The sequence below is a fragment of the Dothidotthia symphoricarpi genome (genome assembly GCF_010015815.1).
Source record: "Dothidotthia symphoricarpi CBS 119687 unplaced genomic scaffold P153scaffold_23, whole genome shotgun sequence".
In the NCBI taxonomy this organism is placed as follows: Eukaryota; Fungi; Ascomycota; class Dothideomycetes; order Pleosporales; family Dothidotthiaceae; genus Dothidotthia; species Dothidotthia symphoricarpi.
This window is the reverse complement of record NW_022985030.1, coordinates 607,759-632,705: the sequence shown is the minus strand read 5'-3', so window position 1 is coordinate 632,705 and position 24,947 is coordinate 607,759. Positions and strand designations below refer to the sequence as shown.

The 24,947-nt window shown below is 53.0% G+C and overlaps 10 protein-coding genes across 10 annotated transcripts; 7 read left to right on the top strand and 3 right to left on the bottom strand.

Annotated features, from left to right (window-relative positions):
• Window positions 1–20: 20 nt before the first annotated feature.
• P153DRAFT_390591 (uncharacterized protein) lies at window positions 21–5,704 on the bottom strand (the record flags this gene model as incomplete). Its single annotated transcript, XM_033670949.1, has 4 exons — window positions 21–973; window positions 1,020–1,298; window positions 1,346–2,488; window positions 2,539–5,704. The coding sequence occupies 4 exons, from the start codon at window positions 5,702–5,704 to the stop codon at window positions 21–23; spliced, it is 5,541 nt and encodes a 1,846-aa protein (XP_033518945.1).
• Window positions 5,705–6,597: 893 nt separating this feature from the next.
• Window positions 6,598–8,471, top strand: P153DRAFT_390590 (IMP dehydrogenase; the record flags this gene model as incomplete). The annotated part of the gene is made up of 3 exons (XM_033670948.1): window positions 6,598–6,784; window positions 6,838–7,146; window positions 7,330–8,471. The coding sequence occupies 3 exons, from the start codon at window positions 6,598–6,600 to the stop codon at window positions 8,469–8,471; spliced, it is 1,638 nt and encodes a 545-aa protein (XP_033518944.1).
• Window positions 8,472–9,042: 571 nt separating this feature from the next.
• Window positions 9,043–10,191, top strand: P153DRAFT_390589 (uncharacterized protein; the record flags this gene model as incomplete). The annotated part of the gene is made up of 2 exons (XM_033670947.1): window positions 9,043–9,116; window positions 9,168–10,191. 2 exons carry the CDS (start codon window positions 9,043–9,045, stop codon window positions 10,189–10,191), a joined length of 1,098 nt encoding a protein of 365 aa, XP_033518943.1.
• Window positions 10,192–12,704: 2,513 nt separating this feature from the next.
• On the top strand, window positions 12,705–14,339 carry P153DRAFT_350697 (glycoside hydrolase family 5 protein; the record flags this gene model as incomplete). Its single annotated transcript, XM_033666296.1, has 3 exons — window positions 12,705–12,769; window positions 12,820–13,208; window positions 13,259–14,339. The coding sequence occupies 3 exons, from the start codon at window positions 12,705–12,707 to the stop codon at window positions 14,074–14,076; spliced, it is 1,272 nt and encodes a 423-aa protein (XP_033518942.1). The 3' UTR covers window positions 14,077–14,339.
• Window positions 14,340–15,398: 1,059 nt separating this feature from the next.
• Window positions 15,399–16,839, top strand: P153DRAFT_401152 (uncharacterized protein). The gene is made up of 2 exons (XM_033671890.1): window positions 15,399–15,631; window positions 15,691–16,839. Exons 1-2 carry the CDS (start codon window positions 15,524–15,526, stop codon window positions 16,342–16,344), a joined length of 762 nt encoding a protein of 253 aa, XP_033518941.1. The 5' UTR covers window positions 15,399–15,523; the 3' UTR covers window positions 16,345–16,839.
• Window positions 16,840–16,848: 9 nt separating this feature from the next.
• On the top strand, window positions 16,849–17,967 carry P153DRAFT_326864 (NAD(P)-binding protein). Its single transcript, XM_033665307.1, has 2 exons — window positions 16,849–17,637; window positions 17,715–17,967. Exons 1-2 carry the CDS (start codon window positions 16,946–16,948, stop codon window positions 17,956–17,958), a joined length of 936 nt encoding a protein of 311 aa, XP_033518940.1. The 5' UTR covers window positions 16,849–16,945; the 3' UTR covers window positions 17,959–17,967.
• A 490-nt stretch (window positions 17,968–18,457) lies between these two features.
• On the top strand, window positions 18,458–19,471 carry P153DRAFT_370946 (uncharacterized protein). Its single transcript, XM_033669147.1, has 3 exons — window positions 18,458–18,955; window positions 19,021–19,145; window positions 19,219–19,471. The coding sequence occupies exons 1-3, from the start codon at window positions 18,870–18,872 to the stop codon at window positions 19,428–19,430; spliced, it is 423 nt and encodes a 140-aa protein (XP_033518939.1). The 5' UTR covers window positions 18,458–18,869; the 3' UTR covers window positions 19,431–19,471.
• A 226-nt stretch (window positions 19,472–19,697) lies between these two features.
• On the bottom strand, window positions 19,698–20,930 carry P153DRAFT_370945 (peptide methionine sulfoxide reductase msrB/msrA). Its single transcript, XM_033669146.1, has 3 exons — window positions 20,198–20,930; window positions 19,828–20,118; window positions 19,698–19,774 (listed from the first exon to the last, which is right to left on the bottom strand). Exons 1-3 carry the CDS (start codon window positions 20,433–20,435, stop codon window positions 19,713–19,715), a joined length of 591 nt encoding a protein of 196 aa, XP_033518938.1. The 5' UTR covers window positions 20,436–20,930; the 3' UTR covers window positions 19,698–19,712.
• A 1,332-nt stretch (window positions 20,931–22,262) lies between these two features.
• P153DRAFT_390583 (uncharacterized protein) lies at window positions 22,263–22,987 on the top strand (the record flags this gene model as incomplete). The annotated part of the gene is made up of 3 exons (XM_033670946.1): window positions 22,263–22,349; window positions 22,396–22,695; window positions 22,751–22,987. The coding sequence occupies 3 exons, from the start codon at window positions 22,263–22,265 to the stop codon at window positions 22,985–22,987; spliced, it is 624 nt and encodes a 207-aa protein (XP_033518937.1).
• A 205-nt stretch (window positions 22,988–23,192) lies between these two features.
• On the bottom strand, window positions 23,193–24,390 carry P153DRAFT_379610 (zinc-binding oxidoreductase-like protein ToxD; the record flags this gene model as incomplete). The annotated part of the gene is made up of 3 exons (XM_033669880.1): window positions 23,193–23,863; window positions 23,954–24,168; window positions 24,269–24,390. The coding sequence occupies 3 exons, from the start codon at window positions 24,388–24,390 to the stop codon at window positions 23,193–23,195; spliced, it is 1,008 nt and encodes a 335-aa protein (XP_033518936.1).
• Between the last annotated feature and the right edge of the window lie 557 nt (window positions 24,391–24,947).

The window sequence follows — 24,947 nt, the reverse complement described above, 5'->3', positions numbered from 1 at the left end:
CACCCCGGCCATAACCCCCCCTACCCCTCTCGATAAAACTTCTTAAAAATCAAATGCAAAAACAGATTAACATTAACCCTGACGGCCCCGCCCCCCGACCCATCCCTCCCCTCCCCAAAAAGATTCATAAACTGGTGATTATCGAACTGCGCCTGCAGGAGTCCATCGAGGGGGACCTCCGCCAGGGCGCCCGGAATCATCGTACTCCCCTGGGAGCCCTGGATCTCAAAAACACCCGTCTGATTCGAGCTAATCGTCATATCGAGGCGGTCCCACTGGCGCTCTGGATACCCATTCCAAGACACCAGAATGCCTTTCTCGGCCAGGTTGCGTGCAGAGTACTTGAAGGAGCCGAATCTGTATTCGCGGCCCGAGCGCTGAAGTTCGCGGACGTGGTTGTACTGGCGTGTGAAGGGGAGGAGGAATTTCTTCTTTCCCTTTTTGGTTTGCAGCGTCGACATGGCTTGTTCGATGTAGTCGTTGTAAGATTTGAGTTGCTGGTCGAGGAAGTGGGCTTTTTCGTCGAGGGCGGCCAGGCTGGTGCGGACGCCGTCTAGTTCTTTGGCGCGCTGGATGCGCCGGCGGTGCTTGGTGCGGATGTCGACTGCGATGGCGTTGAGCAGGTCTTGGTAGTTGTTGTGCGGGGAGATGCGCCCGGCGCGTTGGAGTTGCACCATGTTTTCTAGGCAGTATTGCTTGAGGGAGGGGTAGTCGAGTTCGAAGACGGAGTTTGCGCTCATGTCGGTCGTGTAGGTTGAGGATGCTGACGAGCGGACTGCGTTGTATTTGCGTGACCGGTCCTTGGTTTGGGCGGCGAGCTCTTCGCGGATGATGGCGTCCCAGCGATCTTCGTCTTCGGGAGTGACGGGCTTGCAGATGATCTCGGTGAGGTTGGCGCCGGTTTGCACACGGATGATGTAGAGGATGTAGCGTTTCGTCTCCATGAAGAGTGATTTGATCGCGGCGTCAGGATCTGGACATGTTAGCGCGTGATGTATATGGAAGATGAAGTTGCTTACCCTCTTGTTCATGGAACTTGCCGGTGAGAGTCAAGGTGATCTCGGTGGAGCTGACGTGCAGCAGCTCGTTCTCGTTGTTTTTGGCGCTACCAAGCTCTCGAATGACCTCGCGCAGGGGATCGTCTGGAGAAGGACACAGGGTGGACAGGTCATCAAGCACAAGGTTATGGATGGCGAAAACGTCTGCAAGTTTGATGTAGAGTGTTGGCTTCGTTCGTGCGAACAAGTCGTTGAACTCGTCAATCTCAAACTGAGCCTCGGCGGCGCGGACGTTGATCACTGTCGTGATGTTAGCTACGTTCATATAAGTTTCAAAGTACACCTACAATTTGACCAAATGTCCTGCAAACGGTCAATAGCTTCAGTAATGTAGCTGTTGAGAGGCTGCAGGTAGAGATCCTCTCCGCCAAAGAGCTTGCCTGCTGCGACTTGGCCCAATACCTTCGCGACCGCACCAAGGTTCCTGTTCATAACAGGTGACATGCCGCGGTCGACGACGCCCCAATGCTGTGGCTGCATCAGCGCAGGCTGCAGGTAAGTCTTCCAGACCCAATGACCAGCGATCTGTAGAAGCTGCTCCTCTGCTTCGTACGGGAACTGGAGGCGGAGCTCTTCAAACATCTGCTGGGCAAGGTACCGAACTCCATACGGCATCCGGTTGAGAACTTCCTCAAGCATGGAGAAGAACTGGTCTGCAACGTCTCGGAGATCTTGCAAGTTATGAATGAAAGTACCCCGAGTCTCGGGATCTTTGAGTGCCACGTCGCGGGACACGTTTGGATCGCGGCGACTGCGTTGACCAGTGCGAAGCTCTTCGTTGTTGATTGCTGATCGGTAGATCTGCATTGGATCGCTCTCCAGATCCAAGTGCTCGTTCTCGATGATGTTCTCTCGAATTACTGCTCCCAATACGTCTTTCAGAAACTTGCGGTCGCGTGGTGATCGGACATAGCCACTGAAGAGTTTAGACCAGAAAAAGTTTCCTCGCAGATACTCTTGCAGCGCTGCGCATCCCTCGATCTCCTCCTTCAAAGACCGCGCCAACAGTTTGAGTAGCCAGTACTCTTCCCTGGCCTTTTGCGCCAGGCCAAACAGGCTCATCGTCAATTGCTCGATGCGCTTTGTGTCTTTCTCGGCGAGGTTCTGGTCACGGATACGAGTAAAAAGTCGTGCAAAATATTGAGGCTGTGTCTGCAGGATGAAAAACAATTCCTGGTAATGCTCCAGCTTTCTGCGAGAGGTTTTGTTGAGAGCTTTCAGATCAAAAGGATCCTTTGAGGAGATGTCCTTGCTGCTGAGAAGCGTTCCGACGTGGCCGCCGAAATGCTTCTGATGCTTGACAACCTCATCCAGTGTGATTTTGTTCTTGACAAGCAGCGCAATCTTGATATCCAGCTGATCAATATATTGCTCTGCAAGCTCGTTTTGTCGCACGTGCTGCACCACGGTCTTTCGGAGGCGCTCAAATTCTGTATCGTTGTTAGCAGACGGTCCTGAGAGTGATGAATCGCGGTCTTACCAATCTCCTCGTCGAAGTCGATATCGCTGTCGTTCAGGAGGTGAACAAAATTCTTGACCGTTGAGACAGGAGGGTTTGTTCCGCTAGTCAAGCTCTTGTATGCTTCTCCTTGTTGGCGACCACGTATGAAGCTCTGAATCTTTATGACCTTCTGCATGTTTTCCTGGTAATGTTGCTGCTTCTCGGCATAATGCTGTCGAATCACCATGCCACGAGCGAGGGCTTGCAACTCCACGAGGGCCTCTTCATGCTCCTCAACTTGACCAAGCTGGATCCCAATCTCCATCCGCAGCAACATGCCACGTGCGAAGCCTTGGATCTCGACAATCTCGGGCTCCTGAGCATTGAGATCACAGAGTGTCTCATATGTTTGCTGCCGTTGTACAAATCCCCGGCAAGATGATTGGAAGTCAAGAATGGCAGGCGTCTGAGCATGGAGTTCTGCGAGGTCCGAAAAGTGTCGCTGTCGAGAGATGAAGCCCCGCATATAAGCCTGTAGTGAAGTAATGACATCTCCTTGGCTGTCGAGCTGCGCGAGAGTGTCTGCAACCTCTGATCGGACCTTGCCTGCTCTTGATATAGCCTGCAAGTCGATAATCTGCGGCTCCTCAACGTGTAGTTCATCTTGCATCTGCTTAACGGAGTTTCTCAGAGAGTTCGCGCGTATTGTGGACTGCAAGTCAGACCAATCTACATCGGAGCTCTCCAGTTGCTCCTGCACCTCAGCATTCTTCCGTCTAGCAATAATGCCTCGGGCAGCGGCCTGCAAAAGAGAAACGACAGACTCATTTTGTCGGAGGCTTTCCTGGTCGGTTCGCATTGACTGACGCAGGAGCATCGCTCGGGTCACAGCCTGGAGCTGCGCAATCTGTGACGCCTTCTGAGTTAGCTCCATGTGTTGTCGATCAATAGTCTGTCGCACAATCATCGCTCTTGAGACTGCCTGAAGCTTCGCAATCTGTGGTTCAACCTCTTCCAGTTCTGCCAAATCTCGGCCGATCTGACCTCGCACGAGCAACGACCGGGAGACTGCCTGGAGTTGTGCAATTTGAGGCTCAACTTCCTCCAGCTCTGCCAGATCCCGGCCGATCTGACCTCGCACGAGGAGTGCCCGAGCAATAGCTTGAAACTGAATGACTTGGTGGTCGTGTTCTTGCCGTTCAGCCCAGTCCTGACCGACCTTCTGTCGCAAAAGCATAGCTCTACAGGCCGCCTGGAGTTGTGTAATCTGCAGTCCAGCCTCGTTGAGTTCCGCCCAATCTCGACCGACACTATCTCGCACAAGCAATGCCCGTGCGGCAGACTGGAACTGTGTAACTTGATACTCGTTTTCTTTCAGCTCTGCCCACTCTCGGTCAACCTGGAGTCGCAGAAGGGCTCCGCGGATCATGGCTTGCACATGCACTACGGAAGGTTCTGTGTCGCGTGTCTGTTCATAGCTGTTGGATACACGAAGCCGTTCTAGCGCTCCCCGAATAGCTGCCTGGAATTGTCGGATCCCGTTCTCGTGTTGCTGGACTTTCGACTTGGTGTATTCAACTTGGACTCTCGCTTTTCGTCCTCGGAATAGATTCTGCACCTTCAGCACTTGTTCCTCCCTATCCCGCCAGTATTCCTCCTTGCCTCGCAACCTCGATCGAACAACATATGCTCTTGCCGCGCTTTGAAGGTTGATGGAGAATCGTCGCATGTCCAGCTTGTAGTAGGCAATCTGTCTGGCCCAGTCGCCACGAATGCGCGACTGCAAATCCACAATGAGGTGTTCGTGGTCCCAAAGGTCTTGCATCAGGTTCCCAAGCCGTATCCTTAGTAGAGCACCCCTCATCTGCGCTTGTAGATCCAAGATGATTTCTTCATTTTCTGCGAGTTCGCGGTCAACGCGATCTTCCTCGGTCTCCTCAGGCTCTGGCTCTGGCTCTGGTTCTGGTTCAACGGCGAAGTTTGCTTGCATGCCCGAGAAGTTAGGCATACTAACGCCAGACTTGTCCAGACCTTTCTGCGTGGCTTCCAACTCATGATCTTCAAACTGGAGCTTACCGACGAGATTTCCAATACGGAAGTCGACTATGCCTTTGCGAAACAAAAGCCATGAGAGAGCGTGGATGCAATAGATGACTTTAGGAACGTTCTTCTTCTCGTACAGATCGATCAGCTCAAAGCGGAACAGATCTGGTAGTTCGACTTCGGTCAGAAACTTGAAGAAGTGGGCGTAGTTGTTGGAGTGGCGGTACTGGAGTTTTGGGTCCCTAAATATGCGCAATGGATGCTGTTCGATGGCCTGCACAATCTCGGCCAGCGTCACACCGTTTCGCAGAGCTTCCTCCAGTTCCACAACGGGCGGCAGCTCTGATTCGATGATGTCCTCCATCCACTCCTTGGCCTCTCCAATGTGACAGAGATATTCGTATGCCTGCAAAAACTGGCGTTGCTGGTCCATCCAGTTCCTACTAGCCCACGACGATGTTGCCTTCTTCTCTCGCATAGGGTCGGTGCGCTGCAATCTTCTCCGCCCGTGGAGACCCACGACCTCCTGCTCGGGAGACTTGATTGTGAAGGCATCTTCGGTTCCTGACTGGGCGAATTTCGATAAGGTGCGCAAGTGTCCTGTCGTCGACTTGTGCAGGTTCTGCAGCGCCGGTTGCTCGAGATGTACCGAAAGAGGGCGAGAGGAGTGGTCACGAGTCGGCGCGCGTATCGAGTCGGCGCGGGATATGGCTATGGACAACGGGCGCGGTTTGGGCGGGGAGACGGAGCCATCGAAGGGCTGGTAGCGCGTGTTCTCGACGCTCTGTGACCGGACGTGGGAGTGTGTTGGCAGTTCTGTCGGCGGGCGGGCAGACCTGTCGGGAATAGGTGAGCTCTGTGGGACCTGCTGGGTTGGGCGCAGTGCGTTGCGCATGCTCGAGTATGTGCTCCCTGGGTTAGCGTCTCCGGAGCCAAAGGAGGGTCCAGGGCGCGGTTGTGAAAGTGCAGTGGCTTCACTCATGCCGCGGCGGTGGCTTGTTGTCACGGGACCGTACGAAGCATTGCTGGACTGGGTGCTCGACCGGCTCGCGGGGTTTTGTGAATTTGTCGAGCCATTGGAAGCCGTCGAGGTCTGGCGCAGCGGGGAGGGCGATGCTGCCGTGTGCCCCAGTCTCGTTCGCGGGGTGTACGAGTGGCTCATGGTGAGCGCGGGGGTTGATGCAGTCCGGACTGGCGCCGCATGTGTAGCACGGCGTGCAAGGGGTTATTTTGATTGTCGCAGGGCGAGAGGCTGTCGAGGCCGTCTTCGAGACCGCAATATTAGAGGTGAGTTGGCGGCGCCTGCCTGCCAAACACAACCCAAACTGATTTTAAAAAGTAGCTACAAGCGGTCCAGCGACCCGGCCAGTGACAGACAACTGCACGGCTCTAGAAAGGAATGCGAGAATGTGAGGATGCAGTCGCAGACTCGAGTCGCGGCGGCGTGGAATGGCGGTGCAGTCGAGTCGCACGGATGTTTTGTTTACATTCGGAGGCGTCTCCCAAACCCAAACCCTGCCTGACCTGACTACGGTAACGCAGCCAATCGACCACCTCACGCCTCTATGTCAAACACGCGCTCGAGCTGTCTGGAGCAGCACGTCTGCATGCGACCGACTACCTCTGCGCTTGATGGTTGCTTGCCTGCACAAACGCCTTTTCTTTTTCTAACCTTTGGAGCCGCTGTCTACTCCTGATGGTCGCTCATCTCGTCTGGCCACCCACCAGGCAGACCCAGCCAGCCAGGTCATTACAAACTATGACATGTCGCCGTCGGCCGGCACACTGACGGTCCGTCGAGAGACGCGATGCGACGACGCTGCGCTGAGTGCCTCTGTGCTTACGCGTCGAGGTGCTGCGCGTGGCCGGACGCGCTAATGGCGGGGTCTTGGCAACCCACCTCAAATTCTTTTTTGCGAACTTTTTGTTCTTTTCTCTTGGGAACAGCCCTCACCTGTTTCCCGGCCAAGGTTATCTACGCAACCACGGTCTCTCTCTTTCAGTCACGCCTCGCACACGCTTCTCTTTCTCGAGAAGTGCTTTCTTTCCTCCATTATGCCCATCTCCAACGGCGACGCCATGACCAACACCGCAGTCGACGCCCTGGACTACTCCAAGGCTGTAGAGGTGCTCAAGAACGAGTACTCTGAGCGCGATGGAATCGACGTCAAGACGCTGATCGACTCCAAGAGGAACGGTGGCTTGACGTACAATGACTTTCTCGTGCTCCCTGGGTACATCGGTTCGTTGCCCTCGTAGCTGGCGCAGTCTCCACTGCAATTCTGACCTTCTAAGGGTTCCCCGCCTCTGAAGTCACCCTCGACACGCCCATCACGAAGCGCATCACACTGAAGACACCGTTCGTCTCTTCGCCCATGGACACAGTCACTGAGCACAACATGGCTATCCACCTTGCCTTGCTCGGTGGACTCGGTGTGATCCACCACAACTGCTCCCAGGACGACCAGGCCGAGATGGTGCGCAAGGTGAAGCGCTTCGAGAACGGCTTCATCCTCGACCCTGTCGTTATCTCCCCCAAGACCACCGTCGCTGAGGCCAAGGCGCTCAAGGACAGGTGGGGTTTTGGCGGTTTCCCAGTCACAGGTAAGCAATTGTCACTTTCGCCCTGCAATTTCGATTTTATGATGAACAACCTTTACATTTAACTTTCGTTCATCCGCAACGATTCCGTCGTGCTGTGGAGAAATGATTTCCTGAAAACTATCCAATCTGTCATTTGAATAAAAAAACTCACTCGTTGCGCAATCGCTGACTGTGGATTTACAGAGGACGGCACTCTTCGATCCAAACTCGTTGGCATCATCACTCCCCGAGACATCCAGTTCCACGACAACGTGAACGACGCGGTCACCGCGGTCATGTCCACCGATCTTATCACCGCTCGCCACGGCGTCGAACTCAAGGAAGCCAACGACATTCTCAACAAGTCCAAGAAGGGCAAGCTTCCCATCGTGGACGAGAACTTCAACCTGATTGCGCTTCTCTCCCGTTCCGACTTGATGAAGAACCTGAACTTCCCGCTTGCATCCAAGCTTCCACACTCCAAGCAGCTTATCGCAGCTGCTGCCATCGGTACTCGACCAGAAGACAAGACCCGTCTGCAGAAACTCGTTGATGCTGGCCTTGACATCGTCATCCTTGACAGCAGCCAGGGCAACAGCATGTACCAGGTCGAGATGATCAAGTACATCAAGGAGAAATACCCTGAGCTCGATGTGATTGGCGGAAACGTCGTCACGCGAGACCAGGCTGCTGCGCTTATTGCCGCAGGTGTTGACGGTCTCCGAATTGGCATGGGAAGCGGAAGCGCTTGCATTACGCAGGAGGTCATGGCCGTCGGCAGACCCCAGGCCACCTCAGTCTACAACGTCACCTCGTTCGCCAAGCGCTTTGGTGTGCCTTGCATCGCGGACGGCGGTATTCAGAACGTTGGGCACATTGTCAAGGGTCTTGCTATGGGCGCCTCGACTGTTATGATGGGTGGTCTCCTTGCTGGTACCACCGAGTCTCCTGGCGAGTACTTTGTCAGCCGTGACGGTCAGCTTGTCAAGGCTTACCGTGGTATGGGCAGTATCGCTGCCATGGAGGACAAGAAGGCCGGAGCTGGCAACGCAGACTCAAAAGCAAGCAACGCTGGTACCGCGCGCTACTTTTCCGAGGGCGATCGCGTTCTCGTCGCACAGGGTGTCTCTGGATCCGTCCAGGACCGCGGTTCCATCACCAAGTTCGTACCCTACCTCATGGCTGGTGTCCAGCACTCGCTCCAGGATATTGGCATCAAGAGCATCACCGAGCTTCGTGAGGGTGTCACGGACGGCACCGTAAGATTTGAGCTGCGAACTGCCAGCGCGCAGGCTGAGGGTGGCGTTCACGGTCTGCACAGCTTCGACAAGAAGCTCTACTCATAGATCTTGGTCTGAAGTGAACTAAAACATGCATTGGGAGGGCGTTGGGTTGGTCGGATGGATTGCTTGATATATCTCACATTTCTAAACATGTGAAGACGACTGATGAGTTACGTTACGGGGGATTGGGAGGAAATGGATAGGGCTAAAAGCAATGATACCACGAACACCGTTCACACTTTATACATCGCTTCCTCTGGTATGGCTTATGTTCTGAGAAATCGTTTCCTGGTTTGCGGGTTGACTCTTTGGGGCGAGGCTACCCAGGGCAAACCACTTCCCCACAACCTCGGCCCCGCTTCGCACACGTCCCCCATCAACCAACAATCACACATGATGACGCGCTACTATCCCGTCTCGTTGACTTCCGAGTCAAGAAATGTCACGGCTGAGCTGTTTGCGCTTCTTTCTTCAACCAAGGCGTTACCTTTTCGTTGCGCGAACACCTCATTCCACGCGATCGATCATTGCGCTGCCGAATCGATTAGTACAACGCGCTGAGCTACAAACACAAGCAACTTCTCCACAAACCCATCTTTCAAAAAAGTCCGTACAGCACATACACAAGCGCAACATGTCTACGCCAGCGGATCACCAGCCGCTCAAAAAGGCACCCAAGACTCCTGTGGCTCCAAGACCTAGCTCAAGGTATGTCTACAAACGTCTACCAACACCCTTCAAGACAGCTCACAGCTCCAGCGTCCTCCTCATTTCGCCCACAAATCAAATCCTCCTTCTCCATCGCGTGTCCAAAGCCTCCAGCTTCGCCTCCGCGCATGTCTTCCCCGGCGGCGCCTTGAGCAAAACCCACGACGGTGCCATCCCCGACATCGACGAGCCCGGCCGTCATCAAGACGGTCCTGCATACCGCCTCGCCGCGATTCGCGAGACGTTTGAGGAATCCGGGATCCTTCTCGCGAAAAGCAAGAAAACAGGCAAACTATTCACAGACATCGACGACGCAAAAAGAGACGAGGGACGTCGCGGAGTGCATGCAGGCACGGTGAAGTTCACCGACTTGCTGGAGAGCTGGGGCGCGGTGCCGGATACAGAAGCATTAGTACCGTTCACAAGATGGGTCACGCCGCCAAACGTCCCCAAGCGCTTCTCCACGCAGATGTACATTTACTTCCTACCGCTGGGATCGTCGTCGCCCACCGCTGGGGAGGAAGAAATGGTTATCCCCACCCCGACGCACGACGGCGGCATCGAACACACCGCCGCCCGCTTCCTCCCGCCAAACAAATGGATCGATCTCGCGCGCCAGAACAGAATCATCCTCTTCCCCCCGCAGTTCTTCCTCACCCTCATCCTATCCAAGTACCTCTCCCCCAGCGTCACCGGGCCCGATAGCCCCGTCCCCAGCGTTGCCGACCTGCAGGCCGAGCGCGATAATCTGCTCGCCTTTCTGAACAAACCGCGCATGTACGATGGTAGACCTGAGGTCTCGTTCACGGAAGCGTGTATCTCCCCCACGGTGCTAGGCAAGGGCGAGTATGGGGATAAATCGCAAGATGGGGTCGGCGGCGTGGATAAACACACCGCGGTTATGGTGCTGGATAGACCGGGACCGGAGATCGTGGCGCAGGGGCATGGCAGGAGGGGGATACGGGAGTGGGTTGTTACGACGAAGTTTAAGGGAGAGGGGCCGCGGGATGTGGATGTTAGGCGTAGGGAGGAGGTGCTTGGGAGTGGGATGGGGATGGAGAAGGGGAAGTTGTAGGTAGATGGTGTGTGTGCTGATGTTCCTTGTGGAATGATCAAGTAGAGAAAAGTGTGGTTTGGTGATGTAATAGGTACCTATCTCTTGGTTAGTTAGAATACCCAGAACTAAGTAGGCTGCAGCGAGATCGTGTAACAGCTTGGTAACTACATGTAAAAACCCTGTAAAATTTCTACGCCTTACGTGTTGTTTGTGTATCTCTACTAGCGTGTTTATCTTTGTAGTACTTTCAATCCTGTCGTTTAGGGTTGTTGTGTTACTACAAAGAGTAGACCTTGATTCTGGGTATTTTGACTAACCGAGAGCCTAGATCTCTGCGGTATTCTTCACGCGGTAGAGCACTAGAATAGTAAATACCGCCTGAACTATGGAAAACAATAAAGGTAGCGTGGACCTTGGTCGATGTGTATCTTCGCGACCAGACCTTGGGATTCAACCATCTGGCGAAAAATCAACTTGTTTCTGTGCTTTTACTACGGACTAGCAAGAGTTGATAAGGCACGTTTGACAAGTGTGGTCTAGACACGAACTATTTACATGCACATTATTACTTCAAGAATATGTAATCTATACCACAGACATGAGAGCGTCTGATTTACCCGGTAGAAGTGATTCGAAAGTAGTGTACCAACTGGTGCGAGCGTGGGCGGCTTGCTAAGTCCATATTCAAAGGGCTATCAACAAACCAAATTACTGATAATTGCGCCATGTTGTTGAGTCAACAATGATGACAACTCAGAAACGACGGTACAGGTCGTTAGGGCATTTCAAGTAGAAGATAATATATGCAAGGTAAGTAGACAAACGTTCCAACGAAAGCTGTCGCTGGCAGTAAACACAGCTAATACGTATCAAGCATTCCATCCGATCTACATCGCGCTTTCCAATCGCACTGCCCGTTAACACTCCGCAAGAACATCCCGCTCGGTAGCGACGGGAATAATCCCTCCCTCACGTGCGCACAGCACCACACCGAGGCAGCGCAGCACCAAAAGGCAAAACAGCGCAGCACAAGTACCGTACCATCTGACTAACTAGCCCAAGCCGTCCCGATCCATACAGCAGCAACGGACACATAAATATGCCGCAACCACATGCCTCACCACACCCATGCACGGCGATCATCGTCATCGCAGCCCGCGCGCGACTCCACTTCGACTCCACCCCATCGACGTTCTCGTGACCGTTTACCGCTCCCCGCGAAAAGATTTCCCCGCAAAACCCAATGCAGAATGGGGGATCGGACAGGGAAGAATGCGAGGCGTCACACGCTGCCTCTAGGGACGCTGGATTTTGCTCGCGTTGGGCTGGGTTGGGTTGATCTTGCCACGTTGTGGGGTGGGACGGGGTGGTATATGCGCGAGTGATGGTACGGTGGTACACTTGCGAGGAGGTGGAGTCATGCTGTAAGTGTAGATCTCGCGGGGTGCAGATGGGAGATGGGAGATGGGGATGTGAGGGGTGCGCCGAGGCGGGGATGGTGGTATAGGCAGAGAGACGTTGTGGTGGCGAGTATGCTACTGTTGTCATGTATGTAACGGTATAGGGATTTACGTCTTGGGATTATGTGAGGCGGCATTTCTTGTTTTTAGCCGGAGAATATGCGGAGATGGACATCTCGATCAGGATCTGTTGCTCGTCGGACTTGGATGGGTATTCCCCGCAATCCTTCTAATGTGGGTATGGTTCTACCCCAAGCTCAGGTTCGCACACGGCAGAAGGTACAACCAAAGTCTACGTGTCTGGGTAGCCATGGCTAGGTAGGGCTTCCTAGACGCAAGTCTAAGAAATGACGTAGGAGTTTGCTATCAGCCGACAGCAGTACAGCAATGCCAAGTGGTAAAAGAAAGCTGTCAGATTCTAGTTCCAGCGCAAGTCCTCGATGCAGCAAACAAAATCGCCCATCTTAGCCAAACCGGCTGGCTGCCCAATCATAAATTCCACCACTTGGCCGATCGCTCCATCATCATCTCAAACACACGGCCAATCATGGGCTTGTACCTGAGGTGGCAGTTCCAAACACCCGCCCCCAGCCTTTCCCTGCATATCCTAACCACAACGCAACAAGTCCTCCGACCAACGGAGGCCTCGTGGTTTCGTGGTGACGCACCGGCGCAGACCGTCCCGAACAACTAACCAAGCGCGCAAAGACATGAGCACGAGTGCGCGTTTGATAGGAGGAAGTGAGATTTGGATCCTTGCTGGCAACGCCGTGCGGGAAGGGAGGAGCATGGGGTAGGCTGCACATGACATTGGCATGACTCTGTGATGGTGAGCTGGCGGTGATCTTTTGCTGGGAGGGTTGAATATGCGGTGCTTGTGAAAGAGTGGAGAAGGATAGCTTTACGCGTGTCTTTTTAAGAGAGATGGTTCCCCCCGGTTGTTATGATTGTTTACATGTTGAGATACTTGAGGGTTTTTGCATCTTGAATACCTTGAATCTTTCTATCCGACTTTATTGGACTTTGTTATCGTAGTACGAGTATCCTGTTACCTCTGTGTGTCAGAACAAAATGGTTAGACTCTGGACGACTGTGGCTGCTGCTGCATTGCTCACTGTGAGCTCTGCTTCACCCTTGTAAGTATTCCTCGCATAGGTTCAACCACAAAAGCTGATGGAACGCGTAGAAAACCCTACAAACGCGCCCCATCTTTCGACTACAGCGGCCAGAAGGTCCGCGGCGTGAACACAGGTGGTTGGTTCGTCCTCGAGCCTTGGATCACGCCCAGCATCTTCGAAGGCAATGACGCTGTCGACGAGTACACATTGACACAGATCATGGGGAAAGATGCTGCTAAGTCGCGTCTCCAGCAGCACTGGAATTCCTGGTTCACTCAAGACGATTTCAACCAGATGGCTGCTGCAGGTCTGAACCATGTGAGGATCCCAATTGGGTACTGGAGTGTTATTCCCAGGGACGGGGAGCCGTACGTGCAGGGTGCGTATGACAAGCTTGGAGAGGCGTTAGACTGGGCGCAGAGTGCTGGATTGAAGGTCATGATTGATCTGCATGGTGGTAAGTTGTACAGGTCTCTAACTGTTGCTTCGCATGCTTACACTCGCCAGCTCCCGACTCACAGAATGGATTCGATAACTCGGGCCGCTTGGGCAGTGTCGCGTGGACTCAAGGCGACACAGTGAAGCTTACGATCAATGTGCTGAACAAGATTCGTGATGACCACGCTGCTCACCCTGCCGTCTCCGCGATTGAGCTCCTCAACGAGCCTATGGGCCCCAATCTCGATATGGACACCGTACGTCAGTTCTACATGGACGGATGGGGCAATCTGCGCGACTCCAATGTGGCTGTTACATTCCATGAAGCCTTCATGGGCGTCACGGCCTGGAACAGCTGGGGCGCTGGTATGTGGAATCTGCTCCTCGACACACACCACTACGAAGTCTTCAACAACGGTCAAGTCTCCATGGGTATCGACGACCATATCAAGACAGCCTGCGACTTTGGCAACCAGATGGCCAGCACAGGAAAGGCTACTATCTCTGGTGAATGGACTGGCGGCATCACCGACTGCGCAAAGTGGCTCAACGGCAAGAACAAGGGCGCACGTTACGACGGCACCTTCAACGGCGCACCCCACATCGGCGACTGCACTGGCAAGTCTACAGGAACTGTGGCCGCCCTGTCAAGCGCAGACAAGAGCAACATCGGCCGCTTCATCGAAGCCCAACTCGACGCGTACGAGAAGGCAGCAGGATGGATCTTCTGGACCTGGAAGACGGAGGGCGCACCCGAATGGGACATGCAAGATCTGCTCGCTAATGGATTGTTCCCGCAGCCACTGACGGCGAGGAAGTGTAAGTCCGGCCCTTCTCTTCCATGTTTCGACGTTCGTCTTTTGGCGTCGTCCGTATTCCTCGCATGAATGTGAAACTGACGTGCTTATAGACCCGGGCCAGTGCGGCTAAATATCCCATATCACGGGCTTGTTTCTTACTTTTTTGTCTGGGGAACGTTTCACGCTCGCTAACCCCATGCGCTGCTCCCATTTCTTCTTACCTCATGTAACGATGTAACGACTTTGCTTCGAAGATACCCCGATGCGTTCGCTCGCTGTACGGGCTCCCGGCTGGGAAGCCTGAAGGATAAATGTCTTGTATATATTGGATGGAGGGCATATTAGCCTGCGACAGATAGTGTACGGTAGTTGACTGAATGCTGTATACGAATTGGCATTTCAAGTGTTTGCAGCCCCTGGACCCCGCATGCTCGAGTTGATCTGCCGTGAATGTTCTCGAGATTGAGCTCTTGGGCTATCATCTCGGAGGTAATTGTCGTGAATCGCGATACCGGTTGCTGGGGCTGGTTCAAGCAACGCTAGACAGACGTGAGGATGCTAGACATGGTAGAACCCTCACTTACTGGCTTCAACAAAATTCGCTTTGGGGCACAGTAAGAGCTTGAACCCACATGGGCTGAGAATGTGTGTTAAGCTTCCTGTGTTCCACGCTAGCGTATTGCGAAGAAACAAAACAAACGCCACTTGGAGCGCTCGCGGTGAGACGGGAGGGTTCATTTTACGCAGTAATGTTCAACGGGCCGTACATCCTACGCAATGTCTTACGCCTCATCATTCAAAATGCGCGTGGCCACAGCTGACGAAGAGTGTGTGTGTGCAACGAAGGGCGCCTCCTTTCTGAATTGGAAGGATGACAAGGTCCCTGCATCTGATCCACTACTTTTGGGTATAGAGTTCGCTTCAAGCCTCGGGCCTGGCGACGCACGACAGCGTTGATTGCAGCGACGTCTGTTGTGGCCAAGACCACAAGGAACGTTTTCATTAACGACTCTCTGTCGAACCGCCTATGAACAAGGTAAGATTTCGCCGGCTGACAGGAATGACTCTTCGTTTTCAGGCAGTCGTCAGACCAATTTCCAGGAATAGCCTGCAAATTGGCGTCACATCCTCCCTTCGCGCCTGAAGCAAGCCCGGCCCCTATTCGCAAGCCGTCCAATCTGCGCATCGCAGCATGATTGGTACATGGCTCCATGACACCCGCGCTTTGGGTTAGCCTGTTAATCTACGGCCACCGCCGGACGTTAGCGCCGCCTTACTGCAGGAACGAGAATGTCGCCAAGCGACCATCAGGGCGTGACCGGAAAACGATATAATGTAGGAATGCCTGCCCACACCCTCATTGTTTCATTGCTTTCTTTTACGAACCAGTATTCGCAGCCTCTCACCCAGAAGAAATTTTTCTTCAGCCGCTCACTTAAGCAACCCACAGTCACTCTTTACCAGCCTCTCATCACTTTCTCTACCACTCTCGCACTCTACGCGTAATCATCTAATTCCACAAAACAACAACAACATGTTCTCCAAGGCCTCCATTGTCGCTATCTTTGCCAGCTTTGCCGCTGCGCAGCACGTCGCTGTTGGCGACCCAACCGGCAACCCCATCACCCGCCCGTTGAACGAGGTATGTACCACCAACAGCGCTCGAAACGCGACGTGCAGAAGCTAACAGCTGTGATTCAGGTCGTCCCCGCTTGCCAGGCCTTCACCATCACCTGGACCCCAACCACCACCAACACCATCTCCCTCATCCTTCTCCGTGGCCCCTCGACCAACGTCGTTCCCCTCGGCGCTCCCCTCGCCGTCGGCATCCCCAACTCGGGCTCTTTCACCTGGACCCCTGCGTCCACCCTCGAGGCTGATGTCTCCCACTACGGCCTTCAGCTGATCGACGATGTCAACGGCCAGTACCAGTACTCGACTCAGTTCGGTATCTCCAAGGATGCCTGCTCCGTTTCCTCGTCCAGCGTTGTCGCTTCGTCCAGCGCCGCTGTGTACCCCTCCAGCGCTGTCGTCGTTGCTTCCAGCTCCGCTGACACCGGCTACGGCTACGGAGCTGCTTCTTCCTCCGCTGCCGCCGCCTACTCTACTCCTGCTGCCGTCACCAAGAGCGCCGTTTCATCCTTGAGCCCCCCTTACCCCACCGTGGTCCCTGGCACCGGTGCTGGCTACAACTCCAGCATGGTCATCGTGCCCTCCGGCACTGCCCCTGCCTCAACCAAGCCATCTGCCACCTCTTCCACCAACGGCACTGCTGTCTTCACCGGTGCCGCTGATGCCAAGCACGCCGGTCTCACCTTTGTCGGTGCTTTCGCTGCTCTTGCCTACTTCCTGTAAGCATCCCGCGCTTAGAGACTCAAAATTCACTTCTCTCTGCGTCGCGCATCTGCGCTTTAAGGATGCTTAATGTCATGACTGCTTTCGTTTCTTGATACCCGTCCAGGCGGAGCAGGGTCCGCTGGTCCACTTGGGTCTGAACATCTTGTTTAGTTTCCATTTTGGCTTTGCTGCATAGTGGAAAGTGGATGGATGTAATCTAGCCAAGAATGCATGTTGCTTAACTCTTGTTTTGAAAGACTTCTTCATCGTGACCTTCTGTGATTGCTGATGCTTGATCTGATAGGGTTGCAATACCTTTTCACTTTGCCATCTCTTTGTAATACGCATCATAGTGTTGATTGTTCCGTTCTGTGTTCGTGATCACTACATGCCCTTCCCCGCACTAGTCAGATGCTTCGACGTCGTCAAAGAGTTGGTTACCAATCGATGACGTTGTTGGAATAACATTAGCCTACCAATAGTTAAACAGACAATGTAACTACCGATGTTGCCAGAGTCCATCATATGCTAACCTGCTGCGGTAAAAATCAAGCTTCAGAATCCATGAACATACTTCCCTAGCTTTCGTTTCCTTTGATCTCACCACCCTTCTCCAAGCATGGGTTCTCCTCCACCCCCTCACGTCGGCGTATCCTTCACACCCACTAATCATGCTAAGATTCCATCAAACATCGATCCCTCCTCGACTACTCTTCCCAACCCTTCCGTCGTCGTTGTCACAGGTGCGGGCAAGGGCTTAGGGTACCACATCAGTCTTGCGTATGCGAAGGCCGGTGCGAGCGGAATCAGTATTTCGTCACGCACGCTCTCTGACTTGGACACGTTAGAGAAGGAGATTTCCAAAACCGCCGCAGAACACGGGAGGAAAATAGAAGTATTAAAGAGTGTATGCGACGTCACGAGCGAAGAAAGCGTCAACGCACTGGAGGAAGAGGTCAAGCAGAAATGGGGCAGAGTAGACGTAGTGATGGCAAACGCGGGCATCATCTCAGCGTATGTCGAGAACGGCAAAGATGGAGAGTCGAATCTTCCTGTTGGGCTGGTGCAAGATGATGACTGGGTGCGCGTGCTGGACATCAATCTGAAGGGGACGTGGCGCATCAGCAAGGCTTTCATGCCGCTTCTTGTCGCCTCGAAGGATGGCCCGCAGACACTCATCTGCTCGACTAGTATCGGCGCCCATTCGACGGATAGCGAGCTAACGCCTATCGCGTACAATGTGTCGAAACTGGCGTGCAACCGCTTGATCGAACATGTTGCGAATGACCAGAAGAAGGACGGCGTTTGCGCGTAAGTTCTTTGCCCTGCTGGGTTCTCCCTTGCACATTCTTGCTATCGTCGTTACTGTGGGAGACTGACACATGTAGCATTGCACTCCATCCTGGAGGCGTGGTCACGCCGCAAACTCAGAATCATACCAATGCTGCATGGGGCTCGCTGCTGGGTGATGATGAAGGGCTTGCGGGAGCAGTGTGCGTGTGGCTAACCAAAGAGAAGAGGCTTTGGTTGAGCGGGAGGTATGTGAGTAGCAATTGGGACGTTGGGGAGTTGCAGGGTATGCGGGAGAGGATTGTTGAGGAGGATCTGCTGAAGTTCAGAATGGCAGTTTGAGCGGCGTGGGTGAGGCGTGGTGAGGCGTGGTGTGGGCGGATAGATGTTCTGGAAAAGTTTACCTGTGTCCAGAGCATGATGTGTGATATCATAGCCACAGACAGACTATCTGAATCTATGCTGTACGTGAGCTTGATCTTGTGCAGACCTTATCTTAGTATCCACTCACCAACAACAGATACTGAGCAAAATCCGCAAACTGAAACAGAACGTTGGAAATATTAGATTGACCAACACTCTACCATGCACACAAAGGGAAGTTGAGGGAAAGAATGATTAGATAAGAAAGCCCTTGTACTTCTCAACATATCTTGCTGGAAGGATAGTTGCAAGATACTACCAAATTGCTGTTATCCGGGCCCGTAATAGAAGGTCATTTTGCGATTGCAAGATATTGTTGTGTCGGCGACCTGGATTGAGTTGCTTCCAAATCATCACAGCTCCTGCCCCACCATCGTCATCCTTCTGCCCCACGTCGCAGTTGCTTTACCAAAGCTCCCACCCTCCTTCCTAACACCGTTTATCAGCGATTTGGAATTCCCCAAAAAGATCCACAAGGCTATCCCCTTCTGGTAAAGATCCGTCGCGCAAGCTCTCCAACCATCGTAGATCTGTAATCCAGAGAGCTCACTCGGAGCTGTAGCTGCAACGTATCATGCGGATCCAAGCACATAGTTGACAAATAATGATGGAAGGAGTCTTAGTGTGCTGATCTGATACGTTGCGGCACTCAATGCCCGCCTTGTGGGACTAATTCGGAGGAGAGACTCCGAGGGTTGAAGTAAGGTAACAGACTGCGCGACTGAGATAGCAGCAGAGCTATATAAGATACTCTCCTCACGCTGAGGACCTTGCTGGACAAGACACATCACTACTCTCTACACTAAACTCACTCCAACGAATCAGACGATATGACCGACTACAAGGGACAGTGCCATTGCGGCCAGACGGAGTGGACTGCTACGCTGCAGTCAGACCAGCAGGCGCATATCCTTTGGTAGGCATACCAACTCGAACCCCACGAGGCAGTGGAAAAGTAAAACAATGCTAACCACCCGGCAGCCACTGCGATACATGCAAATCCCTCTCTGGAGCACCATACACATTGAACCAGATCATCCCCGCCAAGGCCTTGAAAATCACCAAGGGTGACGACCTCGGAAAGTACACCTACAAGGGTGATTCTGGTAAGTCTCAGTCCCAGTCCACTACAGATCTGCTCTCCGCCTCGATACCTCATGTCGCTAACGCAATGGTTAGGCAAGGGCGTTCACTGCTACTACTGCAAGAACTGCACCTCGCACGTTTACCACGCACAAGAAGCCCTCGGCCCGGACAGCATTGTGCTGCGCACTGGACTGCTCTCGGAGGGACTCAAGAACTTCGGCGCTGGTGCGGAGATCTACTGCAAGGCGAGGCTCCCATGGGAGAAGGAGGTTGCTACCTCGTTTGAGGCTATGCCCCCATCGTAGACGCTGTTGAGACTAGCGACCGATGGTATATGTAGATTGAATGAACAATGATCAATGACTCTTGCACATACTTCCTCAGCTTGAACATTCATATCACATCGGTTCCTGCCTAACATCCTCAGTCGCAAGCACTACACACTGTTTGCTCTGAAACACTTCAAACAAAGCAACATGTTAGCCTTAGAAAACATACATTCAACAAGAGGTCCGAGGAAGGAACATGTGCCATGTTCGCTATGTCTTCATGCATTCATTCATGTCTACCAACCACTCTACTATGTACTAATTCGACAGATCCGGGAATTTCCTCAAGAAATGTGATGGGCATTCGTACCCTGAAGGATCTGTTGAGAAGTAAGCATTTGGACTTCACGTCTGGTCTTCCGTTTGCACTTACTGTTGTCCAAATACAACTGATGGTACGCCTCCGCGTCCCACCATTTGCCCGCAGATAGCACTTCCGTAGCTACGCTGCCTTTCCACCACTGCTTGTTGACCTTGTCCGTAACATCCTTTGCGATCTTCTCCTGCTCAGCGTCGTGATAGAATATCGCGCTGCGGTACTGTGTCCCGACATCTGGTCCTTGACGGTTCGCTGTCGTGGGGTCGTGCATCTTGTAGAAAAACTCGAGGAGGGTTCGGTACGACACCTTTTCAGGGTCATATACGACTTGGAGCGCCTCAGCGTCTAGAATATCCATTAGCATTACATTTCCTCGTAGTCCATGCCCTCAAATAGTGGCAATGGAGACAAAGAGATAGCGTACGGCCAGTCCTCCCACTGCACACAGCTCTGTACCCGGGATCTTGTACGTCTCCACCAATGTATCCCACTCTTGCATCCAGCAATCCCTTCTTGCCGAATTCGCGACGGTACATGTGCTCAACGCCCCAGAAGCATCCTGCGGCGACGGTGGCGGTTTGCGCCCCGTTGGGGACGCTCATGGGTTGCGTGGGGGCGGAGCTCATGCTGAATGGGCGGAGGAAGCGGGTCAGGAAGGACATAGACGCCCACGAAAAAAATATGAGAAGGGCGAGGTGGAGGAGCTTCAGTTTGAATGATTTGGGGGTTTGATGTGGGAAATTGGGGGAGAGAGAGTAGTAAGAAATGTTTTATGGATTCGCCGCTGAGCGCGTCGATGGCGTCAGTGTTGTGCCTGACAAATCGAGGGTCGTCCGGAATCATGTAGCGGGTGTTTCGAGCCGAGAGCAGTAACTCCCTGACATGCACATCATTGTCTTTGTCGTGCACTTTTTTCCGTTCGCCATTGCAGCCGTTGAGTAGCTGTGTTATGTTTTCGCGATCCAGTCGCGGTGCTTTGTGAGGCGATTTCGGTGCGACGCCTGCGCGAGTAAGCTCGATTACGACACTGAACAGTCCACAGTCACGGCGTGCGGACATTGGCATTCTACTTCATAATCAGTAGCAATCCAAGGTTTGGGGCTTCTTACTCTTTTGTTATTTTTCGTTCTTGAGGCGAATTTTCTCTCTCAGTTTTCGCCAACTTTCCCTCTGAGACCTAGGCCCTCACATGTTGCTTGTTTCCCTTAAAATGCCTTCCTGGAATGTCACTCCATCCTCGTTCTCAGGACTTCGAATCCGCATTCAACCTATCACAGCTGAACTTCTTACATCCTTGGAATCACAAGAATTCTCCATTTGAAGGACAAGCCTAGATTCTACACCAGCCACCTGGGCAACCGAAGATACCCTCTGCGCAAATTGGGACCGCGGCTGAGACATTTACTAGTCGACCTCACCAATACAGAAGGTGCTCCAATACAGACAAGATCTCGCTTAAAGGAATTGTCGAGAGATCTCAGCCGCTTACTCTCAATATAACGCAATCTATTCCTCTATGTCTGCAGCGAGAGGCGAGATCTCCAACATGGATCAACCTTGACAACGACCACTATCACTTCAACGTCTCTTGCCAGATAGCTCTTTCAAGCTGGTAAATTCACATTTCCCTACAGGAACTCGTACGCAAACCTTGTCCGAAGATGACTGTAGCCGAGAAGCTACTGCATTGAACTCATTCTACTATCGCCCAGCATTTGGTCCTCTTTGCCCAGAATCGACCTTTGTGCTCATGCGCCTCCGCAGCTGAATATAATCGTACAAGTCGTTTAGAATCACTATACAGTTTCTGTGCGACCGAGGCTCTTCGTTGCCAGCTGAAGAGACACTTTGTGTATTTGCGGTCGTTGCTGTGATACGTTCCACGAAGAACATAGCGAACGACATGTACTTACATCGTCTGAACCCCTCTCATAACTCACGTGAGTGACGGCACGAAGCGACAAAGCTCGTCCTTCTACCTTGGAGTATTCTCATTCTGGCAGGTATTCACAAACGCATGGTACAGAGCAAGGGTTTCATTTTCTAGACTGTGGTCCAGTCCCATCTTGACTTGAAGTCCGGACTCGTCATTACTTCAATCGTAGTTCTATCGCACCAGGAAATGACTTGCTGGCTCAGAAGTTGTCACTACTACCATGTACACCCAATATAATCATCCCGTCAGGGACCGAAGCCTAGGCGTTGTTTGAGACACCATGTGGTATCTCTCCAGCGGTACAGAGGGTTCTGGACTTAGCCATATCCGACAATGCGCCTGGTACTTGCGGGTTGGCATCAATCTCAGCTGTGCGGATGCACAGACGAATACAAGCTGCCGCTATCATGGATCAGTGTTTGGAAACAGCGTGAGAAGTGCTCACAAAGGGTATATAATGTGGTCTCTGTTCCCCAGATTTATCTCATCGCCAGCAAACTCAGCCTCCACACATTCACTTTCCATATCAAACTCTTCACTCAAAACCTTCAACATGAAGTGGCTCCTCGCTCTCGTTCCTCTGGCCGCTGCGGCCCCAGCTCTTGACCCCTTCACTGGAGATGCTCCCCCATCTGGCCAGGTACAACTCCTGTCCTTCAATCTCGAATCTGTTCTTACCAAAGCAGGTCACAATCCGCGGCGTCACCTACGGCGGAACTGGCTGCCCTCAAGGCACCATGAGCTACCAGATCTCCGAAGACAAGACTACCATGACGCTCATCTTCGACCAATACGTCGCCTCCGTTGGACCCGGTATCGAGATCACTGAGCAGCGCAAGAACTGCCAGCTGAACGTCGACCTTCTGTACCCCGGCGGCTTCCAGTACTCGGTCTTCAGCGCCGACTACCGTGGATATGCCTCGATCCAGAAGGGCGTCACAGGCACTCTCAAGTCGACGTACTACTTCTCGGGCCAGACCGCTCAGGTAAACACCCCCCTCGCGAACAGGGCTCAGGCCAGATAGCTAACAGAATCAATAGTCCAGCACGGATACCACGTTCACCGGACCTTACAGCGGCGACTACCTCAAGCACGATGTGGCTACAAGCACTTCCACCGTTTGGTCGCCTTGCGGCGCTCCTGCAGCACTCAACATCAACTCTCAAGTCCGCCTGGCTCAGAACGACACAAAGGCTAATGGCTTGCTCACCAATGATTCCACTGATCTCAAGTTCAAGCAGGTTGCCTACATTCAGTGGCAGAAGTGCAAGGCGTAGGCTTGGAACAGATCGTACGGTTGGACGGAGATAGGATTAGTGTGATGATGACGATGATGATGATGATTATTCAGGCGGCTCGGAAGGTTTGGTGAGAATGAAGAGGTTAAATGTGTTAGTTGTTTATTTTCTCTGCCTGATTCGCCGACATAAATCAAACACGTTCATTCATTCATTCATTCAAGTTACGGCTACTCTAGCACATCTACGATTTCTCCTCCCCAATCTTAAACACATATTTAACCGCACTCGCCTTGCCCTCCTTCAAATTCCTCAACCCCTTCTCCACGCCCTCCAGTCCCCCTGGAATAACCTCAAACGGATGCGCCTTGAAGAAGCCCTCCGCCATCCCCCGAGCCATATACCTATACATAACATACGCGAAATCCTTATCCCCTGCATGCGCCTCTCCGACCTTAGTCTGCGTCATCTGCACCGTCTCAGGCACACCATCATACGGCCTGCCGGGCAGCACAACCGTGAGCCGACCATCCGCTTCCAGCACCTTGACGATGTTGAGGTACGAGTTGTGCTCGCTGACGGCGTCATAGGCGTAGTGCAGTTTCTGGCCCTTGAGCGCGTCGCGGATGCCCGAAACGACGGCGTCGTCGCCCTTGCGGTAGTCGACGATGGTGTCGCCCTTGGAGCGGTCGAGCAGCGTTTCTACGAACGCGGTGCCGCGGCCCGCGACTGCGATGATGGGGTGGATGTTTGCGAGCGAGGCGAGCTTGATGGCGAAGCCGCCCACTGCGCTGGCGCCGCCGTAGACGACCAGCGGCGAGGGGGATTTTGCGGGCGTCCAGGGCGCGGGGAGCCCGAGTCGTTGGTGCAGGCCGATTGCGGATGTCATTGCTGCGAGGGGGATGGTTGCAGCTTCTGTGGATCTTGTTAGCGGCGAGACTCGACTCCGGATGAGACGAGGAAGAAGATGACGATGCTGTTGAATCTATAGGTAGAGAGACTTACCCTCGAAAGACACGTTATCCGGGATCTTGAACGTGGTATGCTGCCATCCAACCGCGTACGAGGCAAAACTCCCACTTGGCTTCATCATCTCGTGGAAACTCGCTACACGGTCGCCCTCCTTGAATTCCCACACGTTTTTCCCAACCTTGTGCACGATGCCCGCAATGTCGTCGCCAGTGTTTGCGACATAATTCGGGATCATCTCTGGTAGTTTCCTGCAAACGAGATGAGCATGTTGAAGCAGAAAAAAACGATTCAATCCCTCTAATTCTAACAATGTTATATGGGGGATACAAAGTAGAGGTCAAAACTCACCAGTCCTTTGGATTACTTCCACTAACAATGACGCGGATAACAAGCTGGTTCGCCTCCGGCTCGGGGATAGGCACTTCTTCGAACGTGACGACCACATCTTTAGCAATGCGTGCTTCCTTCATCTTTGCACTTTATCTACTTTCTCGGGTTCGAGATATGTTTCCAAGCTCTTACTGCAAATAAGGTGGTTGGTCTGAAAGGCAGCTATCGAAAGCCAGAGTACTGACGTTGGTTAACGAGCTTCACGGCGGGGTACCTAACATCTTATAGCAGTCTACCTGGAAACTAGCCCCACTCACATCAAGCGCAGTTCTCATCATTACGAATACGCATATGTGGGGTAGTAACTTGGATTAAGTATAAGCAGTGCGGCCCTTTGCAATATGAACAAGTATACGCGTAATATAGTGGCATGAGACTAGACGTATTGATTGGCTAGACACCCGATCGATGATGTTTGATTGGTAGAGGGACTTGTACCGTATAGCCCCGTATATCTGTGAAGGGCCGCACCCCTGGTAGCGGATACCACAAGCTTCTTGGGGGTATTCCTCGATACCAGAGCGGACGAATAGCGGACGTGGATAATTCGATGATACCAAGCAGACGAATAACCGAACTATATTGCCGCGACTTGGCCGAAGCAGAGACAACTCCAGATATACCCATTCGTCGTAAT

Coding starts and splice junctions, on each gene's coding strand:
- P153DRAFT_401152 (XM_033671890.1), top strand. CDS start 15,524: ATGTTCTCCAAGGCCTCCATTGTCGCTATCTTTGCCAGCTTTGCCGCT. Junction 15,632..15,690: donor TCACCCGCCCGTTGAACGAG/GTATGTACCACC, acceptor GCTGTGATTCAG/GTCGTCCCCGCTTGCCAGGC.
- P153DRAFT_370946 (XM_033669147.1), top strand. CDS start 18,870: ATGACCGACTACAAGGGACAGTGCCATTGCGGCCAGACGGAGTGGACT. Junction 18,956..19,020: donor CAGCAGGCGCATATCCTTTG/GTAGGCATACCA, acceptor ACCACCCGGCAG/CCACTGCGATACATGCAAAT. Junction 19,146..19,218: donor CACCTACAAGGGTGATTCTG/GTAAGTCTCAGT, acceptor CGCAATGGTTAG/GCAAGGGCGTTCACTGCTAC.
- P153DRAFT_370945 (XM_033669146.1), bottom strand. CDS start 20,435: ATGTCCTTCCTGACCCGCTTCCTCCGCCCATTCAGCATGAGCTCCGCC. Junction 20,119..20,197: donor GTGCAGTGGGAGGACTGGCC/GTACGCTATCTC, acceptor TGGATATTCTAG/ACGCTGAGGCGCTCCAAGTC. Junction 19,775..19,827: donor TCAGTTGTATTTGGACAACA/GTAAGTGCAAAC, acceptor ACTTCTCAACAG/ATCCTTCAGGGTACGAATGC.
- P153DRAFT_326864 (XM_033665307.1), top strand. CDS start 16,946: ATGGGTTCTCCTCCACCCCCTCACGTCGGCGTATCCTTCACACCCACT. Junction 17,638..17,714: donor AAGAAGGACGGCGTTTGCGC/GTAAGTTCTTTG, acceptor TGACACATGTAG/CATTGCACTCCATCCTGGAG.